The 26,694-nt window shown below is 42.3% G+C and overlaps 1 protein-coding gene across 7 annotated transcripts in view; it reads right to left on the bottom strand.

Annotated features, from left to right (window-relative positions):
- SIPA1L1 (signal induced proliferation associated 1 like 1) overlaps positions 1-26,694 on the bottom strand; it is a 195,462-nt gene that overhangs the window by 34,257 nt on the left and 134,511 nt on the right. For all 7 annotated transcript variants that reach the window (XM_061997556.1, XM_061997560.1, XM_061997554.1 and 4 more), the window contains 6 exons: positions 22,396-22,570; positions 15,636-15,739; positions 14,336-14,493; positions 10,389-10,965; positions 8,181-8,455; positions 3,604-3,882 (listed from right to left, as the gene is read on the bottom strand). In XM_061997556.1, coding sequence (XP_061853540.1) covers positions 3,604-3,882; positions 8,181-8,455; positions 10,389-10,965; positions 14,336-14,493; positions 15,636-15,739; positions 22,396-22,570 — 1,568 coding nt within the window. The remainder of the gene's footprint in view (positions 1-3,603; positions 3,883-8,180; positions 8,456-10,388; positions 10,966-14,335; positions 14,494-15,635; positions 15,740-22,395; positions 22,571-26,694) is intronic.

Genomic DNA, 26,694 nt, shown 5'->3' on the forward strand with positions numbered 1-26,694 from the left:
TCTCCCTAGTGCCTCTGCCCCATGCAGCTTCATTTTGTGCCACAGCTTCTCGTGCCACAGAGCTGGGAAGAGGAGGCTGCACAGGCTGCCAGAGGAGAAAGGACAGCCTTCCACTCAAGGCACTTCAGAGCTGACTTAGCAAACTGAATTCATGCCTTGCACTTGCTGCAGCACTCCAGCACGACTGCCTGCTGATTTGTTAAAGAACACTTTTGATTGTCACTAATCACAAGCTTCTCAAAGGCCTTGGCAGATTCTGAGGCCTCGTTTACTTCTCAGCTGAAAGTTTACCAAAGCAGCTGAAGTGAAGGGGAACTCTAATTTGAATACATAAAACACTAACAATGCTGGGCACACTTCCAAAGAAGAGATGCCCAAAATAAGATGTGGCAAATGATTAGAACATCATTTCTCTCTCTACCTTTATGTTCTTAATCTGAAAAAGGTCAAAGACATCTCTTCTCACACAAGAGTTTTGAAAATTGAGTTTAATCCTCAGAAAGCACTCAGAACCTCTGGTAATGAGCACCACTGTAAAGCTCAGAGGGGAATGAATAACTGCATCTTTACAGCACGATTTGAATGGCATCCAGTAAATAAGAGATGGAGTAATGAAGAGGAAAAAATATTAACTAGCTCTTCTTTAATGAGCTGCATCCACTGTGTGAGCTGAATGAGGCACATGCCCCCTGTTAAAAGAAATCCTTAACCAAGGGAAGTATCAGAAAATACAGTTACACAAGAGGTCTGAGTACAATTGCACAGCAAATCCTTGGCATGCTTACCACCTTCCACATGTTTGCAATGTTTTAGTCCTAACAATACTGCAAGATGTGTCAGTTCCCCAAACGCACTGACTCAATGCTCTCCTGGTAAACAGGAAACCGAGTCATGCAGAGAACAACAAACAACCCCAGCAACCTGGAGGAAGGGGGTAGCCAGGTGAAACAGAACAGGGAATGTCATATTGCACCTTCTCCAATACTTTTGTTTGCTTTCATCATCACGTTTCAGAAAACACACACTACAACAAGAAAAGCTACAGGGAAAGGCAATGGGAAACCAGAGGCACTGAAGGCTCCCATGGGAAGAAACACTGAACAGGCTGTGTGGCTGCACAGATAGTACTGAGAGTTTTACCAGATCTCCTTCAATCCATCCAAACATGAAGTATTTTGGATCAAGCAAAACAAAATGATTATCCCTTCTGACAAATGAGACTTGGAACTATCAAGAGACCAACTAGGAGGCACCTGGATGAAGAGATACCATCCCCAGCTGCTAAACGCAGCAGCAGGGGTGCTTCCAGCTCCAGGCATTCCTGAGCAGCAGCCAGGAGACTGTCAGACCTGGTAAGGAGTCTTCTTTTATACTTGTAAGCATTTCTTATGCTTCTCCCTCTCAAACAGAGAGACCAGCTCTCGACATGACACAACATGGCTCTTCTCAGATGTTTCTGCAACACAAGAGCTTGGCCACACATGCAGGTGTACCAACAAACCTTTGATTTTGTGGTGCTACACCCAGCTCCAGGTCCCAGTGCTGGCAGGAAATGCATAACATATCATGCTTTTGATTTGAGGAATGTTGTGAAAACTTTAAGTCAACAAACCTTCAAACCCTGTGAGGTAGGCAACGTGTGTGTTGCCATGTTCACTTGACAGGTGACGAGATGAGCACAGACACTTGTTTATATTAGGGAAAGAATCAGAGCCAAGCTAAGCAGCAGCAGATTAGGATTTTTACATAATACAGCAACAGTTTAAACTAGAATCAGTCTGCAGGAATTAACCTATCAGCTGCTACTGGCAGCTACTGTCAGGGACTCCACACAGGCAGCAGTCAGAGCAGTATGAAGTTTTAGACGAGTCTGTGCTCCAAAGTCCTCAGTAAGAATTAAATTACAACACTGTTCTAATACCTCTGTGCTGCAGAGGTTCCCAGCCAGTGCTTGTCTGCAGTCATGCTACAAAGCACATCTCCATTTGTACTTCATGCACAAGAAAAGCCCAGTTAATAACACCCAGTCTCTCAGTGCAGCCAAAGGCTCGCTCTCCTTGGCATGAGTTGTGGAACAGACAACTCGAGACTGCAGACAAAAGTGTTTGGTTAATACCAAGAACAGATGGAAGTGCCCGTAAAAGACAGCAACTCAAGTGAATTGGATCTTCTACCACTGCCTTTGCCCAGGTACTACCATGCCTTCTGCAATCACAGAGTGAGATTCTACAGCACTGGAGAGAGCAAAACAAACCAGCTCCCACTGCCTATTCCTTCAAACTCAGCATCTGCCTGTCTTCAGCTGTAGCAAGCAGATACAGCCTGAAGCCATGCAATCTTTATCCTGGTCCAAATATCTCATCAGAGAGCCAAGTTCAGTGTCTCGTTGGCTTTTACAATCTTTTCACAGCCAATTTTATCAGGCTGTCTGTGAAATTATTAGTGCTTCCAGCGCTGCACGTTTTCTTCTGCAGCTCACACAGACGGGAGCTTTAAGGATACATCTACTGAGTTCACACAGAGCTACAACTGCAGGAACACTCTGCAGAAATATGATGGTGTCTGATGAAAAAGAAAGAAAATGATATCCTTACTATGATAACTTCCTCACAAGGTGTCCTACACAGACCTTTCACTTTCACCTTGGTTGTTTCCTGGTCTTGCCTGCACCATCTCTGACCAACTTTTGTTTTAATCCTCAGTGAAAATAATGCCTGAAGTCAATTCATTAGAAGTGCCTTTAAGTTCTCTACAATACGCTCCCAATGCTTTGTATTTCTCAGCAATGAAAAGCTTTTGTGTTTTTCATGATCAGAATCTGTCCACTGCTTATTATTTTGGTAAGGAATTGTCCAAAATAAGAAATACAAGCTATGAGCTTGTTTCCCTCAGAAGATCACTTTGTAAATGCAGAGATAGTGACAGATTTGTACAGATAATCAAGACAAAGGCAGCTCATTTGAACACTGTCAAATACATCTTCTTCAGAGAAAGAATGAAGAGGTTGTGACAGGATGTGCCTGACACCTTTATCTGAATAAACAATTGCTTTATTAAAACCTAAGCAATAAAGACACAAACCACCCTGGAGAAATGCAAACTTGAAACAATCTCTTCTATAGCTTAAAACATCTGAACACTCCCCAGTAATACAAGTTTGCTCTCTGTGCTGATCACAATTCTCTTGCTAAACACCCTGTTAGGTGCTATTTGTGCCTCGGGATCTATAGGCGATTCCACCATGCCTGGAAACAAGCTAAAACTGGTATTTACTTCTTCAAAACGCAGAGGTTCAGGAACATTTAGATCTAAACCATTGACTGTCACTCAATTAAAACTTGAGTAACACCACAGGAGTCTCAGAACACCATCCACCACAGGGAAACATGGCCGAGGAATGCTGCCACAATTCCTTCTGTGCTTAACCACGCCAGGAAAGCTATTTCCTTCTGGCTCACGTTTTGCTCACATTCACAATGCCTTTTGATTGATTACAACCAAGATTAAGAGCAGTTTTGAGACACTTAGATAAATCTGCTGTGCCTTTTTCCCAGGCGAGATTCTGAGCAGCAAGGTAAAGCCCTTTGTGAAGGCGACACGTACCTCCTGCTCTCCAGCGGGCGCCCGTCGCTCGAGATGCTCCGCGGGATGTTGGCTGCTCGTTCTGGGGGTGGCATTTTCCCTTCTCCTTTCCCAGAGCCAATCCTAGATGTCACTGGACTTTGGATTTGGGATGGTACCTGAGCCACGTGAGGTCCCTGTCCTTTGCTTGCGTTTCGTTGCCATTTGTTGTTGTTCCTGAAGGGGAATTTGAATTCATAGGGCATTCCCTCGTTCACTTTGTACTCCATCACTGGCAGACGGTAGTTTTCTGAGGAACTCCTGGAAATGATTTAACACATTGCTGTAAAAATCATGAATGTACCCCAGACACAAGGATAGAAACCTCAAGACAGAAGTTGAAACAACTCTAGGAAACAGCACATGTAAGAATTTGCTTTCTAGAAACATTTACTGAAGAAATCCATCTGATGATTACAGTTCTGGGCTCCCCAGCTTAAAAGAGACCAAAACTGCTGGAGAGAGGCCAGTGCAGGGCTACCAACATGCTGAGGGGACTGAAGCATCTCTCTGTCAAGGAAAGGCTGTGGGATCTGGGGCTGTTTGGCCTGGAGAGGAGGAGACTTGAGAAGAGATCTCATCAACACTTGTATTTAAAAGGTGGAAGTCAGGATAACGTAGCACCACATTTTTTCTGTTGCCTCAAGTGACAGGACAAGGGGTGATGGACATGAGCTGGAACATAAACAGTTCCACTTAAACACAAGGAGAAGCATGTTTTGTGCTGAGCTGAAGGAGCCCTGGCCCAGGCTGCCCAGGGAGGGTGTGGAGGCTCCTTCTCTGCAGGTTCCCAAACCCACCTGGACACGTTCCTGTGTGACCTGATGGAGGGGAACCTGCTTTAGCAGGGGCTTGGGCTGGATGAGCTCCGGAGCTCCCTTCCAACCCCCACCATTCTGTGAGTCTACAGTTATGAGGTTATAAAAGCTAAAACATCTGCTAGAAGGGCACCTCCCCTTTCTAGTTTAAAAAAGCCATAGGTTTCACAACTGAACTGCACCCAGACAAACAGGACCTGAAACATTTATTGCATTCTGATGCACAGACATCCATGAAAAGGCAAGGTTCCCATGAAATACTGCATTACACCTGATTTCCAAACATCTTTGGCTTTGGAATACCTCAGTTCATAACTTTGTGCATTATGAAAACAAAACACTTGTTCAGAACTGTAGATGCCAAGCCCCAAAGATGCCCATTGCTTCCTGAGGATGTAAGGAACAGGGGAGCATAATAAACGGACTGAAGCAAGACATAAGCTAAGGCTGTCCACACAAGATGCAGGGCATATATTTAAAATGAGATTTAACTGAATTTTTACTGTAGTTACTTGTAGGTCTTGCTGTCCATGACTACACATTTTGTGGTTTTACTTTTGCCTACTCACTGGCAGGGGCTGCCCAGCTGGGCTGTGGAGGCTCCTTCTCTGGGGACATTCCAACCCAGCTGGCTGAATTCCTGTGTGCCCTACTCTAGGTTGTGCAGCTCTGGCACGGGGGATGCACTGGATGAGCTTTCCAGGTCCCTTCCAGCCCCTGAGATTCTGTGACTCTGTCTTGACCTGGAAATTAAATGAGAAAGGCACAAGGTGTGCTTCTGAAGCACATGTACTTCAGTTTCATCTGAAAGGAACCGCTTGTGTGCTTCCAGGCCACTCTGTAGAGTGAGCAACTGTGTGGTTGATGGAGAGGATCAGGGGATTTGTTTTCCAAATCCAACCTACCTAAAATCTTGATAACCCTGTTTTCTGATTTTCTCCTCCTTTTTCTGCCTCTGCCCTTCTCTCCCTAGTGATGACAAACTTCAGTAACTTGGGGTTATCTTTTTCCTTTGCAGACAGTTACAGTTTAAGCAGCAAGAACACACAACTTCCTCTTGCTGCCGTGTCCTTAACTTCAAGGTCAGCAATCAGTCCACTAAATGAGTTCAGTGGCAATGTTTTAATGATCATCTGTTAGTAGAGATTTAAGCATAACCAGACCTGCCTCTGTGTAGAGAACTGAGATTGCGAATCAGGGTACTCAGATCTGTTTTTGCACCTGCTACTGATCTTGTACACGTGTCTGTTGGCAAGTCATCTTACCTAACTGTACCTCTGCTCCTCCTCCAGCTTCATGCCAACAGATTCATTAGGTAGGGGCTGCTTCTCATCTCATACTATCCCAAGCAGAACCGACCCTCATTTAGTTACGGTCTGTAGAACAGTTACTGTAGCAGAGACAGTAAATGACCTCCAAAGGACACGATGAAAAGACTCCACTTTTGGAATACTTGTTGCCAAAAGACAAATCACTTTGTGCAAAGATTTATATCAAGCCTCTAGTAATACAGCTACAAATTCGAGACACAGCCCCCTAAACCTTAACGATTTTGGACACAGCAAGCAGGATAAAGAGTCGCTTTGTGAAAGCTTCTATCGAGGCAATAAACCATCATGAATGTTTGCTCACTACAAGATCACCACAAAACTCTCTGATGCTGAGTACAATATTTCAAGAAGTGCAGTAATTTCTCTTCCTGCCATGGGTTTGCAAACACTACAGCTAAGCCTGCTTTTGGCTGTACTTAATTTAGTTCAGGAATAATAGGATCTGTGCTTTCCACACTGATTTTTCTGCTCTAATCCTTTTGCTATGATTGCAGCTGAACTTTCCATTTGCTTGGGCTGCTAAATACTGTACAAAAGCTTTCCAAATACCTCATGGGTGACCTTATGCCACTGCTCATTTTAATCCCTGACATGCATTCGATTTTCCACTGACAACTGAAGGACAACTAAAACTCCTTTTATCTCTGCTCCTGATTTGCTGCCACTTACAAAAGGAGTTAATGTAGCTTACAGTAAAACCAAGCACAAGGTTTTTGCTGAGAGAATTTCGTATCAATGTAAGAAATAGGCATTTAGGTTCAGCCCCAACCAAAGATACAGCACCTACCCCTACAATGACAGTGCCTGATAAGAAGACAGCGGTGCACAACACACTCTCAGCCTTACGCTGCAAGGAACACATTGAGCTTTGATGACTGTACTCCCTTCTTCTTGGCAAATCTAGCATAAACCTTGAGCTAGCCTGCAGGCAAATTTAGTCTATTAAAGATCACTCCATTTTAATCATAGAGTGTTTTCAAGATATTAATACAGGTTGTCAGGAAGCTGGGAGTTGGGTTTAGTGACGTGGATGAACGCTGCAGAGCTCAGATGGGAGCAGTATGAATGATACGAAGCTTCAGTGTGAATTCAGGAAAAAAGGGAGAGATTTCCTGCTCAATTTTAGAAAAAAGCCTGTATTGCTGCTCATTTCTGATCAAGCAACATTTTAAAGCAGAAACACAGTTGACACAAGCCTCAGGCTTAACACGGATGGGAAATGAGAGAGAGGCAGCAACATCTACTGCTGAGCAACAAATGATTACAGTTTGCAGCATTTCTCTGGCCAGATCCACACCTTTCACCCTTTACAGCCTTACTTAGAACTAGATTATAATCCATTCAATAGCTGTCAAGAATCACATCCACAGACCTCACAAATTACCAACAAATGGAAAAGCAGGGGGGGAAACATAACAGTTGATTTTGATGCACCACAAACACACAATGGTCAACAAAAAGTTATTCAATTTCCATGTCAATTCCATGCAATTTAAAAGATACACCAGGTTCCTCACACATTCTGTTAAACTGGTATTCAATGAATCACAGAATGGTAGGGTTGGAAGTCTCCTCTTCTCCAGGCTGAACAGCCCCAGTTCGCACAGCCTTTCCTCATAAGGAAGATGCTCCAGTCCCCTGAGCATCTTGGTGTCCCTGCTCTGGCCTCTCTCCAGCAGTTCCCTGTCCCTCTTGAGCTGGGGAGCCCAGAACCAGACACAGGACTCCAGATGAGGCCTCACCAGGCAGAGTAGAAGGGGAGCAGAACCTCCCTCCACCTGCTGCCCACACTCTCCTTGATGCCCCCAGGCTGCCATTGGCTTCTTGCCCACGAGGGCACGTTGCTGGCTCATGGTCAGTTTGTTATCACCCAGCACTCCCAGATCCCTCTCCTGGAGCTGCTCTCCAGCAGGTCACCCCCAGCCTGTCCTGCTGCAGGGGGTTGTTCCTCCCCAGCTGCAAGACTCTGCCCTTGCCCTTGTTGCACCTCAGCAGGTTCCTCTCTGCCCAGCTCTCAGCCTGCCCAGATCTGGCTGAATGGCAGCACAGCCTCTGGTGAATCAGCCAGTGCTCCCAGTTTGGTGCCATCAGGGAGCTTGCTGAGGGTCACTCTGTCCCCTCATCCAGGTCCTTGATGAAGATGTTGAATCAGACTGGCCCCAGAACCCATCCCTGTGGAACCCCACTGGCCACAGGCCTCCAACTGAATATTGAATATATGATACTACTAATAATTGGATACACTGTGGGGCCTGGAGTCTGAATAGGATCACCTTACGATACTGGATGCTATATAGTGATTACAGCATGGCATTTGGAGGTTAACATTTACCCTGTGGTGTTCCTTCCCCCTGCCCGACCTCACCAAGCGAGCCAGCACAGCAGAGCAGGCGCAGCCATGGCACAGTACCTGCGCGGCGTGCAGTCCTCGTACGGAGGGACGATGACAACCTTCACCGTTACGGACGTTCTGAGGAGGTCGATCATCTGCTCGTGGCTCAGGGTGGCCACAGCCACCTTACAGATCTCCACCAGCCGGCTGCCTTGCCGCAGGCCCGCCTGCCACGCGTAGCCGTAGGGCTCCACGTCTGCCACGATGCCTTCGTAGTTGACGTGGAAGCCGAGCTGACCCAGGCCGTTCCTACGCAGAGTCATCTCCACCGTCTCACAGCCCTTTGTCACAAGCTGGCAAATAGAAACCAAGACAGAATTTTATGCATGGAAAGACCTGTGGAGGTAGCAAAGGTTTATGGGTTCCACTTCTGTACAAGTAACCAACTGCCAAGACAACGGGGACACGAACATGGGATATGTATCATAGGCCTGGGTATGTAATCAGCGGGAACTGGTTTTGTCACTCAATCACAGAATGCTGGGGGTTGGAAGGGAGCTCCAGAGCTCATCCAGCCCAAGCCCCTGCTAAAGCAGGTTCCCCTCCAGCAGGTCACACAGGAACGTGTCCAGGTGGGTTTGGGAACCTCCAGAGCAGGAGCCTCCACACCCTCCCTGGGCAGCCTGGGCCAGGGCTCCCTCACCTCAGCACCAAAGAAGCTTCTCCTTGTGTTGAAGTGGAACTTTTTGTGTTCCAGCTTCTTCCCATTACCCCCAGTCCTGTCACTTGAGATAACAGAAAATGTCACCTCATCCTCTCTACATACATCCTTTAAATACTTTTAAGTGTTAACAAGATCTCCCTCAGTCTCTTCTCCAGGCTGAACAGCCCCAGTTCCCACAGCCTTTCCTCATAAGGAAGATGCTCCAGTCCCCTGAGCATCTTGGTGTCCCTGCTCTGGCCTCTCTCCAGCAGTTCCCTGTCCCTCTTGAGCCGGGGAGCCCAGAACTGGACACAGGACTCCAGATGAGGCCTCACCAGGGCAGAGCAGAACCTCTCTAGACACACTATTCTTGATGCCCCCAGGCTGCCACTGGCTTCTTGCCCACGAGGGCACGTTGCTGGCTCATGGTTAGTTTGTTATCAAGCAGCACTTCCAGTTCCCTCTCCTGGAGCTGCTCTCCAGCAGGTCACCCCCAGTCTATACTGGTGCAGGGGGTTGTTGCTCCCCAGGTGCAGGACTCTGCACTTGTGCTTGGTTGAAGCTCACGAGGTCCCTCTCTGCCCACCCAAGCCAGTATCTTCAGTAGAGTCTGGGTACCCACGGTCTGCCTCAAAATTTTTACTTAAGCCACAGGAATTTTAGAAGATACATGGCAGCACATAACAGAAATCCAGAGTTACACAAGCACTTCTACTTTATCTGTTATTCTTTATAACCAATCAGTCTACATTTCTAGCTGTGTCAGTAAACAGATTACTTTGAGTCACAATGTGGTAGCATGCAGCCACCAAACACAGTAAACTGGGGTCTACACCAACTCTTCCATGTACCATGAGCATGAGAATATCACCAAGAGCAATTTCTAGGGCCTGGTTTTCCCTTTTTCCTGGTCCTTACACAACTACAGCTGTGAAATTACAGGAAAGAGTGAAACGTAACACATTCTTCCATAACTTAAATGGATTAAAACAAATGAGCATGGACAGATGTTTTGTAGACAGATACCACAATTTGTTGCATTTTTAGTTTATCACATGAATTCAGAGAATATCTGAAGGTTGCAGTAGGGACTGGGACTGCACCCTGCTGGCAACATAATAAATCAGCCTCAAAGACATTACAGCTTCATTTTAAACAAGATACAACAAGCCTCAGAGAACAGGAAGGAGAACAAGGAAAGGAAATAAGGTGACCCCTCTGTATTTCTTGTGTGGGAGCAACTATTGCATTGAAAGGACCTGCTTTTGATTTTTTTAATGTACTGAAGCATTTTTGACACACCAGCTGAGGCTGGCTGAGAGCTGATAAAAGTAAAAGCAATACTGGATCTTGAGAAGTGAAAGCAAGGAAATAATAGAATCACAGAAGGGTAGGGGCTGGAAGGGACCTTTAGAGATCATCCAGCCCAATCCCCCTGCAGAAGCAGGTCCACCTTATAGATTTCACAGTAAACAATTACAACAGTTGTAGGGACTGCAAGCATTACTTCAGTCAAAGTCTTACTTGGCAGTGAGGAGAGAGGATAAAGCGAAGAGGAGCCAAACAAGAGAACACATTCTAACCTCCAGCCTTTTGACGATCTCTTTGATGTCATCGATGTTGCTGATGAAGCTCTCCAAAGAAACACATTCACCCCTCTCATAGAATATCTTGATGTTAGTGTCCGTGGAAGTCCAGCCTATCACATCCCGACAGGAGCAATTGAACACCACGCTCTTCGTGTCTTGCTCAATGAGGACCACGAACTCATTAGAGACGCCTAGCAGACAGTCTATTTCCATACCCTTGCTGTAGTCTTTTGCATGGACACTCCAAATAATAGCACCAGAACTATAGATCTCTGCTCCTGGATAAGGCTTGGACTTCTCTTTCTTTTTTGAGGCAAGTGAGATGAAGGGGAATTTGCCAGAAGGGTCAATAGGTGTGTTGGTGACATTCTTCTCTGCCAGGTCTTTCAAGTACTCTTGGCGGGTTCTGGTGGCCATGGCCCGGAACTTCTCTGATTTGTGAGCAGCGTTCTCGGCGTTAATCACTTTGGCTAACAAGAAGTCCCTGAACACGTTTGATTTAGGAAACGTGACGCCTTTAGGGATAGGTGGTCCAAAGGATGGCACATCTCTGGATCTTGTCACAGCAACACTGGAAGAAAGAAAAGAGCAAGGAAGGAGCAGAGTGTTTCACTGCATGCAAATTCAGCAGGTCCTGGAGACAGAAAACACGTTTCCTTTTTCCCTTAAGCCCTCATTTTTCCTCTCTCCTCAGCAATATGCCCGTCTTTGCCTTTTGATGCTGCCAGTGTGGAGATTACGCCCCTCTCACTGTATAAACAGAGGGCCAGTTAATTTTGAGTCACCCTCAGTCCCACAGCTTAAAGAGAGCTTCACGTGCAGAACTGTGCTTGTTTGATAAACTACTCACGTAGGGTACTTCTGAATTTCATGTTTAACACACCCAGAGAATCTAACACATGCTGTTACAAAGGCTAGCTAATAATTCAGCTACCTAAAGCTGAAAAGTTCATCTGAAAGTAATTCAAAGTGTATGACTGATAGGAGAAATATGGGTAAAATAGGCACATTAAAAAGACAAAGACAATTAAGCCCTCCCACAAGGCCATAAGCATCTGGGGGTGACTGAAAGCACATCACACTGCTGATTATGTTTTAAATTTCTGGATCAAGAATGGCACCAGCTGACTCTGCACATTAGTGATAGAGGCAGACTCCAAAAATACCAGAAGTAAGACATTTCTTACAAGTCTGAAGACCTTTATTAGCAACAGATGCTTCCTTTTTCAACTCTTCCTTTTAGTTTCCCTACAAAGTATTGGACTGACAGTAAGATTGCCTGAGGCAACGCCAGCAAGCTTAGCTATTCCCCTCTGTTAAAGCTCTTGATGCAGAGAGGATGAGTTGGTAACACTGAAGATTTGCCATTCCATTCCAGTATTGCTCCCTTGGCAGTCTGCCAAGAAGACTCATCTAAGAAGAGATGAGAACTCTACTTCAACAACTTTGTGACAAGAAAAGCTCCAAAAGTTCAACCAAGACTGACCACATATCTGTAACTAGATATGGAAAAGCATTCCCTAACTTTGGCCAAAACATCAAGGTAAGGGGAGTTGTATAAAGAAGATGGAAGTTGAATGTACTGAAAATGAATGTAGTATTTCATTTGGAAGACTGGTTGGTGTTATTTTCACTCTTTGTTCTAACTTACCTTAAACATAATCAGAGAAAGGCTACCAAAAATGAGCACCAAATTGCAGAAATATTAGGGAAAGGAACAGGGACACCAAAAATAAAAGCTAAGTCACCCAGTCTTTAACCATCTCTTCTGACTGGGGGTACTGGAAGGTTTTATTTGCTTGGTTTATTTGGGTTTTGGGTTTTAATTCTATTTTCTGGCAACTGATACTGAAAGATGTCATTAACTGTCAGTATTTCCTTCAAATGTACGCCAATGCATCCAAAAGTATGCAACAGGGGGTGCTCATGAGGCAACCATCTGACTCTTGACCGCCTTCAGTGGTCCTAAGGGGTCTGTTATGAACAGACAGAAGCCTAAGCTTGAAACACAATTACTGGATGCAATGAAAAACCCACCAGTGACATTTCATTTGATTAGCTTTTGACTATCATGAATCACAGAGACCAGAATTTAATCTGTAACATATGCTATAGAAGTTCTTAACAAGTGGACTATGTCAACAGAGAAAGCAGACTTTGGAAATACTGTTTAGCTTAGCTGGGAGAGAGAAGACCAGCCAAGACAGTGCTTGATTTTACTCCTTTTATGTAGTTTTTAATATAAATTCCAGTACATTTTTATGTTGTATGGCTTCCTGTTTTGTCTGGAATTATGAACCTATGAAACTGTTCCAAAGAATTCTGTGAAAAAGAGGTCAAACTTACACTGACAAGTTTCCCAGAAAAACTCATAATGGAATTCTATAAATTTAAATCAAGTGTTTGCACTGAGAGAACAAAAAAAGGGGGAACGATACTCATCTTAAAGATAGCACAGGAACATACAATGCCCTGGCAGTCTCCTGTGTCCAAATGAACACTGACACACTCACTTTCTTCCCCCTACCTGCTCCCCTTCTGAAAGTTCTAGCCTGTGGCATCACTAAAGCTGAAATTCTCAAACTTCCAGGCCCTTGTAGTTGTGAAAGTTTGAAAAATGAAAGTGATTCAGAAGCCTGAAGGTCATAAATAGAACCCTGAGAGACTGAAATTTCTTACAGTATGACAAGTATAAACCCTTCCCATGCCTTTTAAAAGGAAGGAGTTGAAAATATGCAATCATCTTATAGAAACACTAACCAAAAGCAGATCTTGCTGTAATGCCCAATTCAAATGGAAACTGCATCTGTAGCCCTTGTGGGTCTATTTCCTATTTTCTCTTTACTTCAAAATCAGTTACTCTACTAAATAAGAGCTGAAATGTGTCTAAAAGTTCAAGACCAAGCTGTGTCCACATAAATGATGTAGCAGTGGAATTTGTCAATAAGCTGCCTTAAAACATATCTGCTCCAGGAGCTTTTAGTACGTATACAAAGTTCAGCATCGGGTCCAGAAGTGCTGTGTGAGCATTTACCAAAACCTTAAGGGGAGGGAAAACCCTTTAAACCTTACTGTACTTGAACAGCCATGAATACACCATCTCAGCCACTGCAGATTTAGCTCTTCCATTAAACAAGCACTTGAATGAATGAAACACTTGGGTGAACACGTGTGCTTCAGTAAAGACGAGTTAATTCTAAGGCTGCCTCATTTTGAGGCAACTCCTCTAAATCCATTACTCTGACACTTAAGTAAAGAAGCTTTAGTGAAGTTGGCTAAGATCAACCAACACTCCAAAATAAAGATACATTAGGAGTTCAGGACACAACAAAGGTAAATAGTTTCACTCATTGGAAGAAGCAGCATAAATCAAGAAACATTTCTACACGCTTGCAATTTGGTTAATGAAGAACTGCAAGATGAGATTCCTCTCTTTTATATGCCACTATCAATCAGCATTTTCTGTTTCAAACTCCTTGTGACGTCACACTAAGATTTTTTTATTTGCTAATTAATGCTCTGGGGTTTCTTGGTTAAACTGAAATAAGAAATTAGGGTATTTCAGACAAAATATTTCCAAAAGCTTTGCTTCCTGCTGAAAGGTCACTCACAGGAATCAATGGAGAAATAGTCTTCTAGCATACTCTTCATAGAATAAAAAGAAAGTGAGAACAGTTTTAAGATCATTCCCAAATGCTTGGTATATATAGACATGTGTGTGTGTGTACACACATGCTGACACCACCAATTTCCTCACTGAGTGCGTTTCCTTTACATACTCCCTCGTGTCTATTCACTTTTTAAGAAGTGTTCTAATACATTCCAAAACATCTCCTCAACCCCCATCATTTATTAACCTCTCCCACTGAGAATTCAGAAGAAGAATGCCACCTCCCTTTGCACTCCAGTGCCACGGTTTGAGTGCAAGTGGCGACAGGTACCTGTAGCAAACGCTGTCTGTGCAGGGACCGTGTACTCTCACAATGACAAAGACGTGCTGGAAGTGGGATCGAATGTTCTTTGGGCTGAATGGCTGTGCTCCAGGCTCCTGGAAAACTATTGTCACAATGTCATTTCCAATATGTCGCTTTCTCAGAAGCTTTAACAGAGAGAGATGCATAGGTTAAAACACACTCTTTTCACAGTTTGCAGTTATTTCCATTAAGATAAATTAGCATTGTTCATTTTTTAACTCCAAATGCTACTTCAAGCTGAAAACTGAAACATTTGAGGGTTCATGTGACAAGTACCAGAATGTTAGTTATTCATTCAATAAACTTCAGGCATGTGGGTTTCATTGTGTAACAACTTCGTTTCTACGTGTAACATTCAGGAATATCTTGTTATGGAAAATTTTAAGCTAAAGAAAGAGGAAAAACAACAAAACAACCTGCCAGCATCAGAGTAATCAGTGATACATGGAAGCTGGAAAACATTCCCTGTGTTTTCACAAGCTAGAAGCAAGTTCCATTTCAAGTCAAAAATAGTTGTCACTGCTCTTAAGACACGCTATAATAATTTCCAGACAGGCTTCTCTCAGTAAATCCAAGACCACAGTACAAGAGAAAGGGAAACTACAAGCAGTATAACATTCAGTGTACAAAAGCAAGCTGAAAAGAATGCTGTGTTATCTTTTATTGTCAAAAGAAATGTCTATTTCATTTGCAGGAAGACAAAACAACATCGTTTCTAGAGTAAAATGCACACACATCACACCCAATAGGATGGCCCAGTATTTAACAAGCCTGGGTTCTGCAGAGTAACAAAGCAGGTCAGGCTATATGGCTGTTTATAAACAGGAGGAAGGATTTTGTCTCTTGTAGTGTAGTGTCCTGGACTACACACACTCACCACCTCTGATTCTGTGCATATCACAATTTGCTAAATGCAATCCTTAAAGCGCAGGGGATTTGCTGCAGAAGGTTGACAATCACGTCAAGTGCGCTATGGCCCTTCTGACACAAGGTATGAACTCTTCTTTACCCAGCACAGATGTGCTACTGACATCCCTGTATAATGTTTCAGTAAATATTGTGTAATTAAACAGAAAAAGAAGAAAAATCTACTTATCGTGATCCTACAATGACCTGCTTTGCTCATCTTCCTGACTCAGAGGTGACTAGTTTCACTTTTAAGGGCTCTCTTTGCTTTGAACAAATGGAAGTTGCAATAAATACTCAAGAGTTCAGGTACTTCTGAGATGAAGAAAAAGCAATTCTCAACAGGCACAGTCCACCTTACCTGTTGCTTGTTGTTTGGAGTATATGGCAACATAGTAGAAACGTGGAACATGATTTCATAGTCCTTGTATGTTGTGTACAGAGAGTGAGTACCCGTTGAATCAGCTTCAGTTCAAGAAAAAAAACCAAGAAAATAAATGCATTATTATTAAAACTAAGGTTTAAACCCACAGCTTCATTATCTTAAAAGAAAATCAGCAGGCAACACAAGAATTCCTATTCATCCTTCACCTTAGCTAAAACGTCAGCAAGTCAGAAACTTACCCAGAGTTTATTCACCTGCCAAAGCAAATGACAGACACAGATGGTGGGTAGAATTTTGTGACTCAATGAAGAGCTTGTTAACAAGAGGGAATTTATAGCAGGAAACCCTGAAGAAAGCCTATTTAGGCATGAAAAGCCATAACAAAGCCTGAAATAATTTTCAGATACCACTCAGTATCTCACCAGAAAGAAACTAAACTGGGAGGAAAGTGAAAAGGGCTTCAGAAAGGAAGGCAGACAGATACTGCAAATGAACACCATGATCTCATGCACTATCAACAAACATATAACCCACAACACAGGAAAGGACAGAATGGGTTCTGTTAAACATAAAGATCAGGACTTTAAAGTAACCATAAAATCTGAAATAACCTTCACTAAAACAGGTGCTTCGTGGATGGGAGCAGTCAAAAGTCCAAAGGAGATGCTGGCATGCTTAGAGCTGATGATGGAAAAGAAGCCCACCACAATGACACTACGATGCTGGTGTATTAATCAAAGTTACTCTCACCTGTTTTGGGTTCTGGCCACCCTATTTTAAAAGTTATAGAAGAAAGAAGGGATCCAGAAACAGGCCACAAAAATAATTACATGTGGATGGAGAGACTTCCATGTGGAGAGAAAATGGTAAAAACTAGGATTATGATGTTTAGAAAGAAAAAAAGAAGAGGGGATATTATTAAAGTTTCCAAAGTGTTGGTTGAAGACAACACTTGAGCACAAACAAACTGGGAACTTCTTGTTTTACTTTTTCTCTCTCTCTCTCTCTTTCAAAAAAGGAGACCTTGAAAAACGTTCCATTAATTTAAGCAGTAACCCAATTCAAGCTCTAACAGAGAATATATTCTATGCAATGCAACTGCTGTCCACAGTGCAAAAAGCCTGTTTCCAAACAGAATCTTAAAAATAATTGGATTTATACATGAAAAAAGCAGCACCTTGGTTCCTTGAAGTTGCATAAACATCTTAGTACATTATACAATCACAGCTATTTATAGCAATGTGTTTTAAAAATCTGTTAAATGCTACACCTTGGCTTTTATTAGTAGTAGAGAGATCATGTTGCTAAGGAGATAACAGCTCTGAGAGTTGAGGCATTTACAGTAACAAACATACAGTTTATTTACCCAGATTTTGGGGATAAGATTTGACAACATGTTTCCATTTTCTGTCAAATCTGAAATAATAAAATAGAGGTAGCTTTGCTCTAAATGAAAACCTGCAACATCACCCATAAAACAGAGTGGAAAGTTTTCTACATTATAGCTGCAGAGAGATGTCACATTCCCGAATCATCTAGATGGAACAAAATGGGGATGAGAAAAAGATCCCTAGGACCTTATTTAAAAGAAGAAATATGAGTTGATGTTTCAAGGAGATTGGGCTCTTTGCTAGGACTCAATGTTGCTATTAGCTACTTTTTCTAACTGCTAAATATTACCCTTTCCATGCAGATTACAACAGTGTGACAGCAGAAAGGGAATCAGCTCATCTTGCACCGAGTTCACAGCAGCCTCTACTCTCTGCCTGATCATTACAATGCACACTGAAGGAGACAAGTGCACCTGAAAGGCATCTAAACATTAATTAACAGAACTACTTACTGGCCTTTTTTTTCTCCTTTGGGTATCTTAACTGTCAACATGCTGATCTTTCACCACCTTTCATAAATGGAGCATACAAAAACACTACAGAGGGGGAGCAGGTGCAAAAAGAATGGGAAGTGGGCAACACGACAAACAGGGCCCAAAGAGAGGGGAAAGAACCTCCAAAAAGGGTGAGGGGGAACAGGAAAGGAATAAAGCATTACAAACAAATCCACACTTAAATCAAATCACTGCCATTGCAGTACCATGACTGTGCACTGCAATAGTATTCCTCATTTCAAGGTCACAGCTGTAAGGCAGCAATGCAATCTTCTTTGATTTCCTTGTATGTAACAGAGGCCTGAGGGATGCACAAATTCATTAGCACCTTCTTACACTGAAGACATCCTCCCCTGCCCTCAGGTGTGCCTTCAGCACACCTATTGATGCTGCCTCTCAGTCTTGCCCCATTACTGGATTTGGTTACTTAGCTGAGGACTTCTCTGATCTTCTTTTCCTTCCATTGTTTTTCACCTGTAAAAAATACAACTCGTTCTTCTGTCCCTCCACTGTTTCTCAGCTATCTTCACAAGGACTGTCCTAACAGACTCCCATTTAAGTGTTGTTTCCCAACAACTGTGCTCAATACTGTGACTGACACCATCACCGTACTGCTGAGAAATTCACCTCACTGAAGGACTTTGTCACTTGGCTTCTACAGCTGCATTTAAAAATCTCTGCACTAGAAGACTGTATAAAAACCAGCAGAGAACTTAACTCAAGTGTTTCAAGGACAAATATTGCAGTGGATCATAGGAAAACAAAAACATGAATGATACTGATGAGGCTGGAGAAGGAACTGCCATTGCTACAGTGATCCCACTGCAGCAGTGATCCCAGTTGAAGTCACAAGAATGAGAAGTTTCAGAGCTTAATGTTCCCATCTACCTTCACTGTTACAAAGCCCTGCCTTATTTCTAGTTTTTCCTCATTATCAGCCCCAAATTAGCACCTATCAAACCTCTTCTCTTCTCTGTTATGCACAAGGATTGCACCAAGCACTCATGTTCAACTTCCTTAACACCTGAGTCATTTTCAGACATTATTTGTGGAGACAGAACCCTTTATATATATCTATATATGTATATATAATCCTTTAACATACAGAAGTATTTGTGTAACATAGAAAGACATGCAGATGGAGTTCCCCCTGTTCTCATTTCTGCTTCTAAAGCAATTGAGGAATCTCTGACCTCCTTTGGTCTCCAAGCAAATGCCTCAGAGCCAATAGTAAGTCTAACCTTACTTCCACATGGTATAAAAGATGTTGAATAGTACAAGCTAAAATGGTAATCCCTAAATGACATGCCAATTTGAAGTCCCCTCACTCCCCAGACATTTCATCTATTTAATATCTCCTGTGCTGTTTTTATATTCTCCTCGTGTTTTAACCAAAAAGTCATGCAGTATGAACATTTCATAGAAACCTTCCATTATTAGCTGAGTTTATAATCTCATAATGGATAATTCACATGCCCCTACAACTCACAGTAACCAAGCTCCTTCATTTCCTGCTCCAGAAGACATTCACACCAGGCTACACCAGCATTACCCAGCTCACCTCATCTGCCAATTTACAATATTGGGAGATGGGACTGAGGGGGAGGGAAATCAAGCATACATTACCACTAGAAAAGAAAATGACTGAAGTTACAATTTGAATCACCACTGTGATGTTTATGACTTCTTTAAAGCGATGCCCATAAACTTCCCAGCAACTGTGGGATAGATGACATTTTCAAGCTCTATTTCCTATCCAAAGTCTGCAGGCTGCCAGGAGATAGACTCTTTCCCCTCTGGTAATTCTAGAAATATACAAACAAAACTTTAAAAGTAGCAGTTCTTTTCCACAGTGGCACTGGCAGAGATCCAATGCTAAAGCCCTCGAGGGAGCCAATATACTTAAACAGGCTTTTGGTTAATAGGATGCATGAGATTCCTCCTTTTGAAAACTGGCTCTGTTATGGATACTTACCAATTAAGGCCTCTCATTCTAAACATTTCTACCAACAACTGTTCTGAAACTGCCTTTTGCTAGAGAAACTTTACTTTTCTAAATCTGTATAAACTGAAAACATCTGGTGAAAACTTTCCGAGTACACACACACACAAATCAGCTTCCTTCCACGCTCAGAACACCTTCTGTTGTGTCCTACACCATGCAGCTGCTTTTCACAGGCTGAAAAGTACTATCAGAGGTATAGGAACTAGCAAATTAAACTATATAGCTCTGACCTTCCTTGCAAGTTAACAAACAGACATTTGCTTTTACAAGCAGCTTTGTAATCAACTGTGTTGACATTAAACGATATTTTTGTGCAGGAAAATGTCCTGAGTAATAAGACTGCAAGAACTGTATAATGACAGTGATCTCTAGCAACTGAAGTACATGGAGTTGAAAAAGAGAGAAGCTTGCTTCCTAGCTGTTGCAATAGAACCGTCTAAGTCTTGGTAAAAACTCACAGCCTCCTCCTTTGCAGGCTTCTTTGTTCGGGCCGAGGCAGAAAAGATTGATTACTTAGGGTATCTATCACAGCTGTAGTGGCTGTCTATGTTCTGCTGCTCATATATTCCCCACACCTGAGATGCAGCTCTTGCTACCATCTCTGGTCTTTAGCACTCTGCCTATCACAAGGCAGCTTTGTTCTTTTTGCCATTTCCTATGCAGAATCTGTAGGAAGGGTTTCTGAATGCAGCTATCCAAAGACCTCAGCCTTATGTCCCAAAACACCTCCTCCTCTTCCACCACTTCTAGTCTGTGCTTTGAACAATTCCAAAAGTTTGCTGCCATTGTTCACAATTGCTGCTGTCTACATCTGTTCACTAAAAGGACATGTATGCTGGCAGCTGTGCATTTCCTCAGTGAGTCTGTGAAAGATTTCACAGTTCCTAAGCAGTTCTAGCTGGTGAGGTTCCACACACGTGAGCTTGTAAGCCTTAACTAAAAGAAAACATAAGAAACCCTTTGTGATAGCAGCACTTTTCACTCAGAGCATCTCCCTTCCTCACAGATGACAGTGAAGTGTATTTTTAGATACAGACTGGTTTACTGGGCAGCATGAAAAAGACATGTCATCTCTCACCATGGAATAGAACACCTGCATTACAAGAAAACCATTCTTAAAACCCAGAGAGGTTCATCTAACTGAAAGTTTACCTATATGTCCATTCAATAGGTGCTACATAAAATCAAAACCTGATAAAATTCTTTCCACAAGTCAGAAGCAACTCAGAAGATTGTTGGGAAACCATGCTGCTTAGAAGGAAACTTCAAACAAGTGTGCAAGACACAGTTTTCATGCCTGTGTCTGAGCAGATGAATCAGCCCTTAACTATACAGCATTTATGTGTACTAGAAACCAGTGTGTGTGGACTGATACAAAAAAAGGGTTTTTTTTTCAGGTATCTTAACTAAACCAGCAGAAAGGGAATACAAGACTTCAATGAGTAAAAGTAGTTACTGAAAGTTAACAAGGAAGTCAACAGAACCCCAGAAGCTATGAAATAATGTTTTCTCTGTTTTCCATACGCATTTGATTTTTCACCTAGCTCACTTTTATAACTCATTAAATAACACTTTGGAGCTGCAGAAAAGGAAAACCCAGCCTGAGAATAATTGTGTAATAGATTTCCAGTAAAGGTGAGAAAACATGACGGCAGGAGACTGCTTGGACCTGGAATTGTGCACATAACCCTAACCACTGAAGAGACTGAACTGAAACTTGAATGGGTGCAGAGGAAAGCTACCAAGTAATACTGTGAGGGGGAAGCAGAGCAGACAAATTCATCCCTTCTGTATCAACAAGAGTGACTTGGCTATTTAAGGGTAACATCACAAAAGCATAGACACACACCTGCATTGTGTAAATGCACTCAAGGTTTAAAATCAGAGGAAATTTTATACCCCACTGAGGAGTGATGATTAGGCTGAGAAGATGGTGAGGTGACCTCTGTAAGAATTAAGGACACAAGGTAGAATGGTGGAGCACCAAAGCACAGCAAGTTACTGTACTTGTCATAGGAGACCCAGACAAGAGCAGTTTTTTGCTGCACTGCAGCTGATGAAGGCTTGATGAAGCTGATGTAGCAAGCATAAGAGCAAAATATTTCCATGGGCACCTGTTTGTTCCAACAGTGAAAGAAAGAGAAGACAGAACAAAATTCCCCTGAGTACTTTGGAATAGATTAACAAATTTAATACAGCCATGTGCCAGCTGATAAACAGGTATTTCACAAGCCAGGAGTTTCTTTTATAGATGCTGTCACCCCAAATCATTTTTCCACTGCATTTTATAGTCAAAGCTGATAACAATTGCCAAATGCAGATTCATTTCCATAACTCAAAAGAAAAAACAGACTGTGGAATACATTTGACAGTAGGAGTAAGACAGAAGGGCCTAGAAGAACTACTGCATGAAACAGACACAACAGAAAGGAAATAACCGGTCAAGGTGAAGTTACATAGATGGGGTCTCAAAACTTTCTGGTGATAGTCTAGTAGTGTATCACTGAAAGAATGGTGACATATGAACTGTATTGATTTTTAGATAACACACTGATTGATGATGGATTGTCAATGCCAATAATGGTTCCATAGTTACTGGTTTCTTGTTGCAGCTTTAGTGATAATCTCACACCAAATTAGTACCAAAAAATCCAGTAATTATCAGAGTGGAAAGACCATATGGGTGTGGGTCAAATTACCCACTCGCTCTGCTTTCACTTCTAATACTGAGCAACTGTCTTCCTGGAGCAAAGTGGTTATGTTTAAGAGCTCTATAAAAAGGCAGTTAGCAAGCACATGATGCACTTTGTTCACTGAATGGAAAAAAACACAGGAAAAAGCCTTACTCTTTGTATCCAGCTGAGCACGATACTTCTCAAATCCCTTGAGTCGAACTCGTTCTCCCAAGAGCTGAAGAAACTCCTCAAAGGCTGGACCTGCTGACTCATTATTGTACATCTCCTCTTCTGTGCTTTGCCCAGCTTTGCAGTACATGATTCCCACCTTAAGCTGGTAACTTAACTGCAAAGGGAAGAAGGTTAAAATCTTACATGTGTACCAAGACATGCAACACTTTATTTACTGAACTCACATCTTTTAATAAACCCATAATTCACACAGAAAAAACCCCTAATTATCAGTCTCATTTCTGATGTTCATCTAGTTCCAAATACTTGCATTGTTCTCCACCAGGACTGCCTTGACAGCACATTGCAACCAAAGATGTCAAATGCTTTCTGAAGTGACAGAAACATTAATGTTCCTTATGTTCAGAAGGACAACATACTGCAGCTTGCAAATGGTGAATGTCTTAGACTGGAACGAGTGGAAAGTGCTGTTTGAGTCACACCAAGAGCTTTGACTCTCAAGCTGGTACCATGGTTACTATCCTTTGCTAAAACTTCCCTGGGGAAGGGTATGGCACAGAATGTGCTCATTTCTATAAGAAGTGACAAAATTAACACACCCTCACTTCAAAGAGAAGATAAAAATTATTCACCTATCAGTGCATTCACTTGTCAGCAGTGTTGAAGGAGTCCATGGCATTCAGTTGGCTTTCTCTGACTTCAAAATGCAGTAACAAAGAAAATAGCTGAACTGAGAATGCTGCTAATGCTCTAAAGGTGCTATTTACTGGCATGGACCTCCAAACATAGCTGTGCTTTTTAGTTCATTTTTTTCCCTCAGATTTAGTGTTGCATGTTCCTAATACAGCTGAAACTTTACTTGTGATTCTTCAAAGCAAACTGTACCCACCAACTCCAAAATGACACACACAGAGAAAAGATCATCTTTGTGCCCCCTCTGTCTGGACTATAGAAACAGAAGTTACAGAAGAAGCAAGCAGCACCCACAGCCATTTACTGCCATCTCCAAAACCAGTTGAAGAGGCAGAAACTCTGGCAGCATGCAAAGGAGAGCCTCAGAGTTTATGCATGTAATTCATCTAGTAAAACTGCATACTTATTGCAGTGCAAATAATCTCTCCTCCCACACAGGAATTTCTGTAGAGGCTCCATTTTAAATAAATACCAAGCAGATCTGAGAGCAAAATCACGAGCAAGTCTATCAAAGCTGGTATGAGATTTACAAGTTTGGGCTATAGGTTAGTGGGAAATGAAAACAGTTATTTGCAAGGGCACTGAACACAGGGTCATCTGAATATACTGTAATTTGCTCTCAAAGCTTGTACCGCAAGTCAGGACACCAAAGGCTTTGGAACTTGCTGGGATAATATGGACACACATCATCAAACTGAAATCCATTAATTTTCACTTATTATGTTTAAGGTGAGATAATTTAAAAGCCCACAGAAGAGGTCTTGCTCTGTCTCTGATTAAAATTGAGTTTTAAAAGTGAGAAGTTCTGAAAATTGCCACTTCACTGTATTCTTATTTTACTACCAAGGACGAACAGTGACAGGAATAAAGTTTCAGCAGTAGGAAAACAAGGAGAGAAAAAAAAGAAGAGTAAAGATCAGCCTGGCTTGATTACTCCTGTTGAAGAAGTTAAGCATATGTAATGAGTCACAGTTCCAGACTGTTACTTTCTTTCCCTTCCAGAATGTCTCTTCTTTTATCATATGACACAATGACTGACTTGTATCTTCAAATACAATCGAATCTTTTATGATAACAAAGGAGTACAGCACGTAATCAGAATGGTCTGAGTTGAAAGGGAACTTAAAAGATCATCTAGTTAAAAAATCACCTAGTCCAACTCCCCTGCCACAGGCAGGGACACCTTCCACTAGACCAGGTTGCTCCAAGCCTCATCCAACCTGGCCTTGAACACTTCCAGGGATGGGGCATCTACAGCCTCTCTGGGCAACCTGTTCCAGTGCCTCACCATTCTTACAGTAAAGAATTCCTTCCCAATATCTCATCTAAACCTATTCTTAGTTTAAAATCATAATCCTATCACTACACTCCCTCATGAAGTGACCTTCCCCATGTTTCCTGTAGGTGCCCTTTAAGTACTGGAAGGCTGCCACAAGTGTCCCTGGAGTCTTGCCTCCTCTAGGCTAAACAACCCCAACTCTCCCAGTCTGTCCTCATCTCAATCTATTTCTTATGAAAGACACATTCACAGGCCAACTTCCAAAATTGCAAGTGAAAGGGGAAATCCCTCTCCCCTTCAATTTTGTGCCTTGAAGTAATGTTTCCACTTCCTTTTCTCCCATTGTTCACTAGATGAAATGTTTTCTGGGTAGCTATAGAGGAAATACATTCTTTCAGGACTAGAAATCCAGTGAAAAACATTCATTTCAAGAATGAAAACTGCTATTCTGGGTAGCAAAGTATTAAGGAAAAGCCTTTATTTGTAAAACAAATCCTGAGCACATGCAAATAAATGTTACAACTTGTGATGATTATTTATTTCAACTCCCCATTCACTAAAAAGACAGACACAAACCCGTCAGTGTACACAGTGCTCAAAACAACCCAGATACAGATGGATGACACAGGCTTTATTGTGTAAAGCATTCTGCCTGATGACTGTTTGATTCAAGCTTTACATTCTCTCAGGAATCATGGGACTCAGATGAGGTTTGGGGGGACATAATCTGTTTAGCACACGAACCACACAATGCCAGTCACTGCAAGCTCATTGCCTCACAGCAGCCAAATTCAGGGCCTTCACCAACAGGGCTGTGTGGTCCTGGATTACTTGGACCAGCTACAGCTGATGTGCAGGAACAGAGGAAAGACTAGGGGAGAGAGAAAGGATGGCAAGAGGTGGTATTGCTGCTGCTCCTGACAGAACAACTGCCATCATTTTCTGTATCATCAGTAGTAGGTTCTGTCTTGGACTGCTCAGGCAAAGCTTGCTGCTCAGATACTCTCTCTGTCCATTAAATATGATGGATGCAAATGTTTCATGGGGGCACAAGGACCTACCTGCATGCAGTGCTAACTGCAATAGTTCCCAGTAATGAAACAAGTTAGGACAAAGAAAACCATTCCCACCAAGCACACCTACACTACATAAGCTTCAGTTTCAGGTGAGGGAAGTCTTTTCAAGGGCATAAACACAACTGAGATCCACAGCATCCACCAGCAAACAAACAACTGTCCTTTATGGCTTTGCAAATGTCAGCCTAAGAAACTAAATAAGGACTATGCAGAAAGCAGGATACGGCTTCCAGCTGTGTTCTCAGCATTTCTGAACTTCAAAAAACAAGTTTTGTAAGAGCAACACAAGCTGCTATTTCTGAATCCAAAAAAGCAGCTTTGGGGGAAGAAAGGCAGTACCCATTACCACACCTCATAAACCTAGGATCCTTAGAAATGTATTAACTGCAAGCAAAAGCTAAAAAAGGAGCTGGAAGGATGAATTCTGTTGTGGTAAAACTCCTACAGTAGCAGCTTATTTTACATAATCTAAAAGTACTTACATATTTATGTATGTGGGAAAAGGGCACTTTGAGTATCTGTCTAGCACCCAGCGAAAGGCAGCAGGAAAAGTATCTTGGATTTAACTCGTCAGCAAGTTCATATTATAAATATGGAGTTATATTGAAACTGACATTTCACAGGATTTCTGTGAATGAAGAACTGTCATAAACTTCTAGTGGAATAAATCAGGAACTGTCCTGATATTCAGATTTTTAAATCATGTTTGGAAGTGTACCTGAAATAAGTCACCATGAAGTTCTGCATTCAAGGCAAGGATTAGTAGATGGTAATTACCCAAGAAGCTGGTGCAGTGGTACAGAGTAATTGGATTGCTTTTTAACACAGAAAGATTCAAATGAATACACTTCAATAAAGTCAATAAAAGAACAGCTAGGTGACAAGCTATGTGGGCCATGTGCACAGAACAGCAGTGGCCACCACCACTCTGGTGATCTAAGGGGAAATAAGTAACATGCAACTTGACATATATCACCAGCACAAAACTGGGACAAGAATTACATTCCCATTCTGACACTGGATGTCATATGCAGATATTGAAGGGGCAGAAGAGATGAAGCTCAGTCATAAAAGTGATCAGAAATTCAGAGAGAATATGTTGCACTGAAAGACTTGAAAAGTGCAATCTGCTTCATTTCTCATAAACAAGACCAACAGATGATTTGATCACTGCATACAAAACCCCTCTCCTGGATAGAATCTCACACCAAAATGACTCTTATATAACAG

Source organism: Colius striatus, chromosome 6, assembly GCF_028858725.1.
Source record: "Colius striatus isolate bColStr4 chromosome 6, bColStr4.1.hap1, whole genome shotgun sequence".
Taxonomy (NCBI): Eukaryota; Metazoa; Chordata; class Aves; order Coliiformes; family Coliidae; genus Colius; species Colius striatus.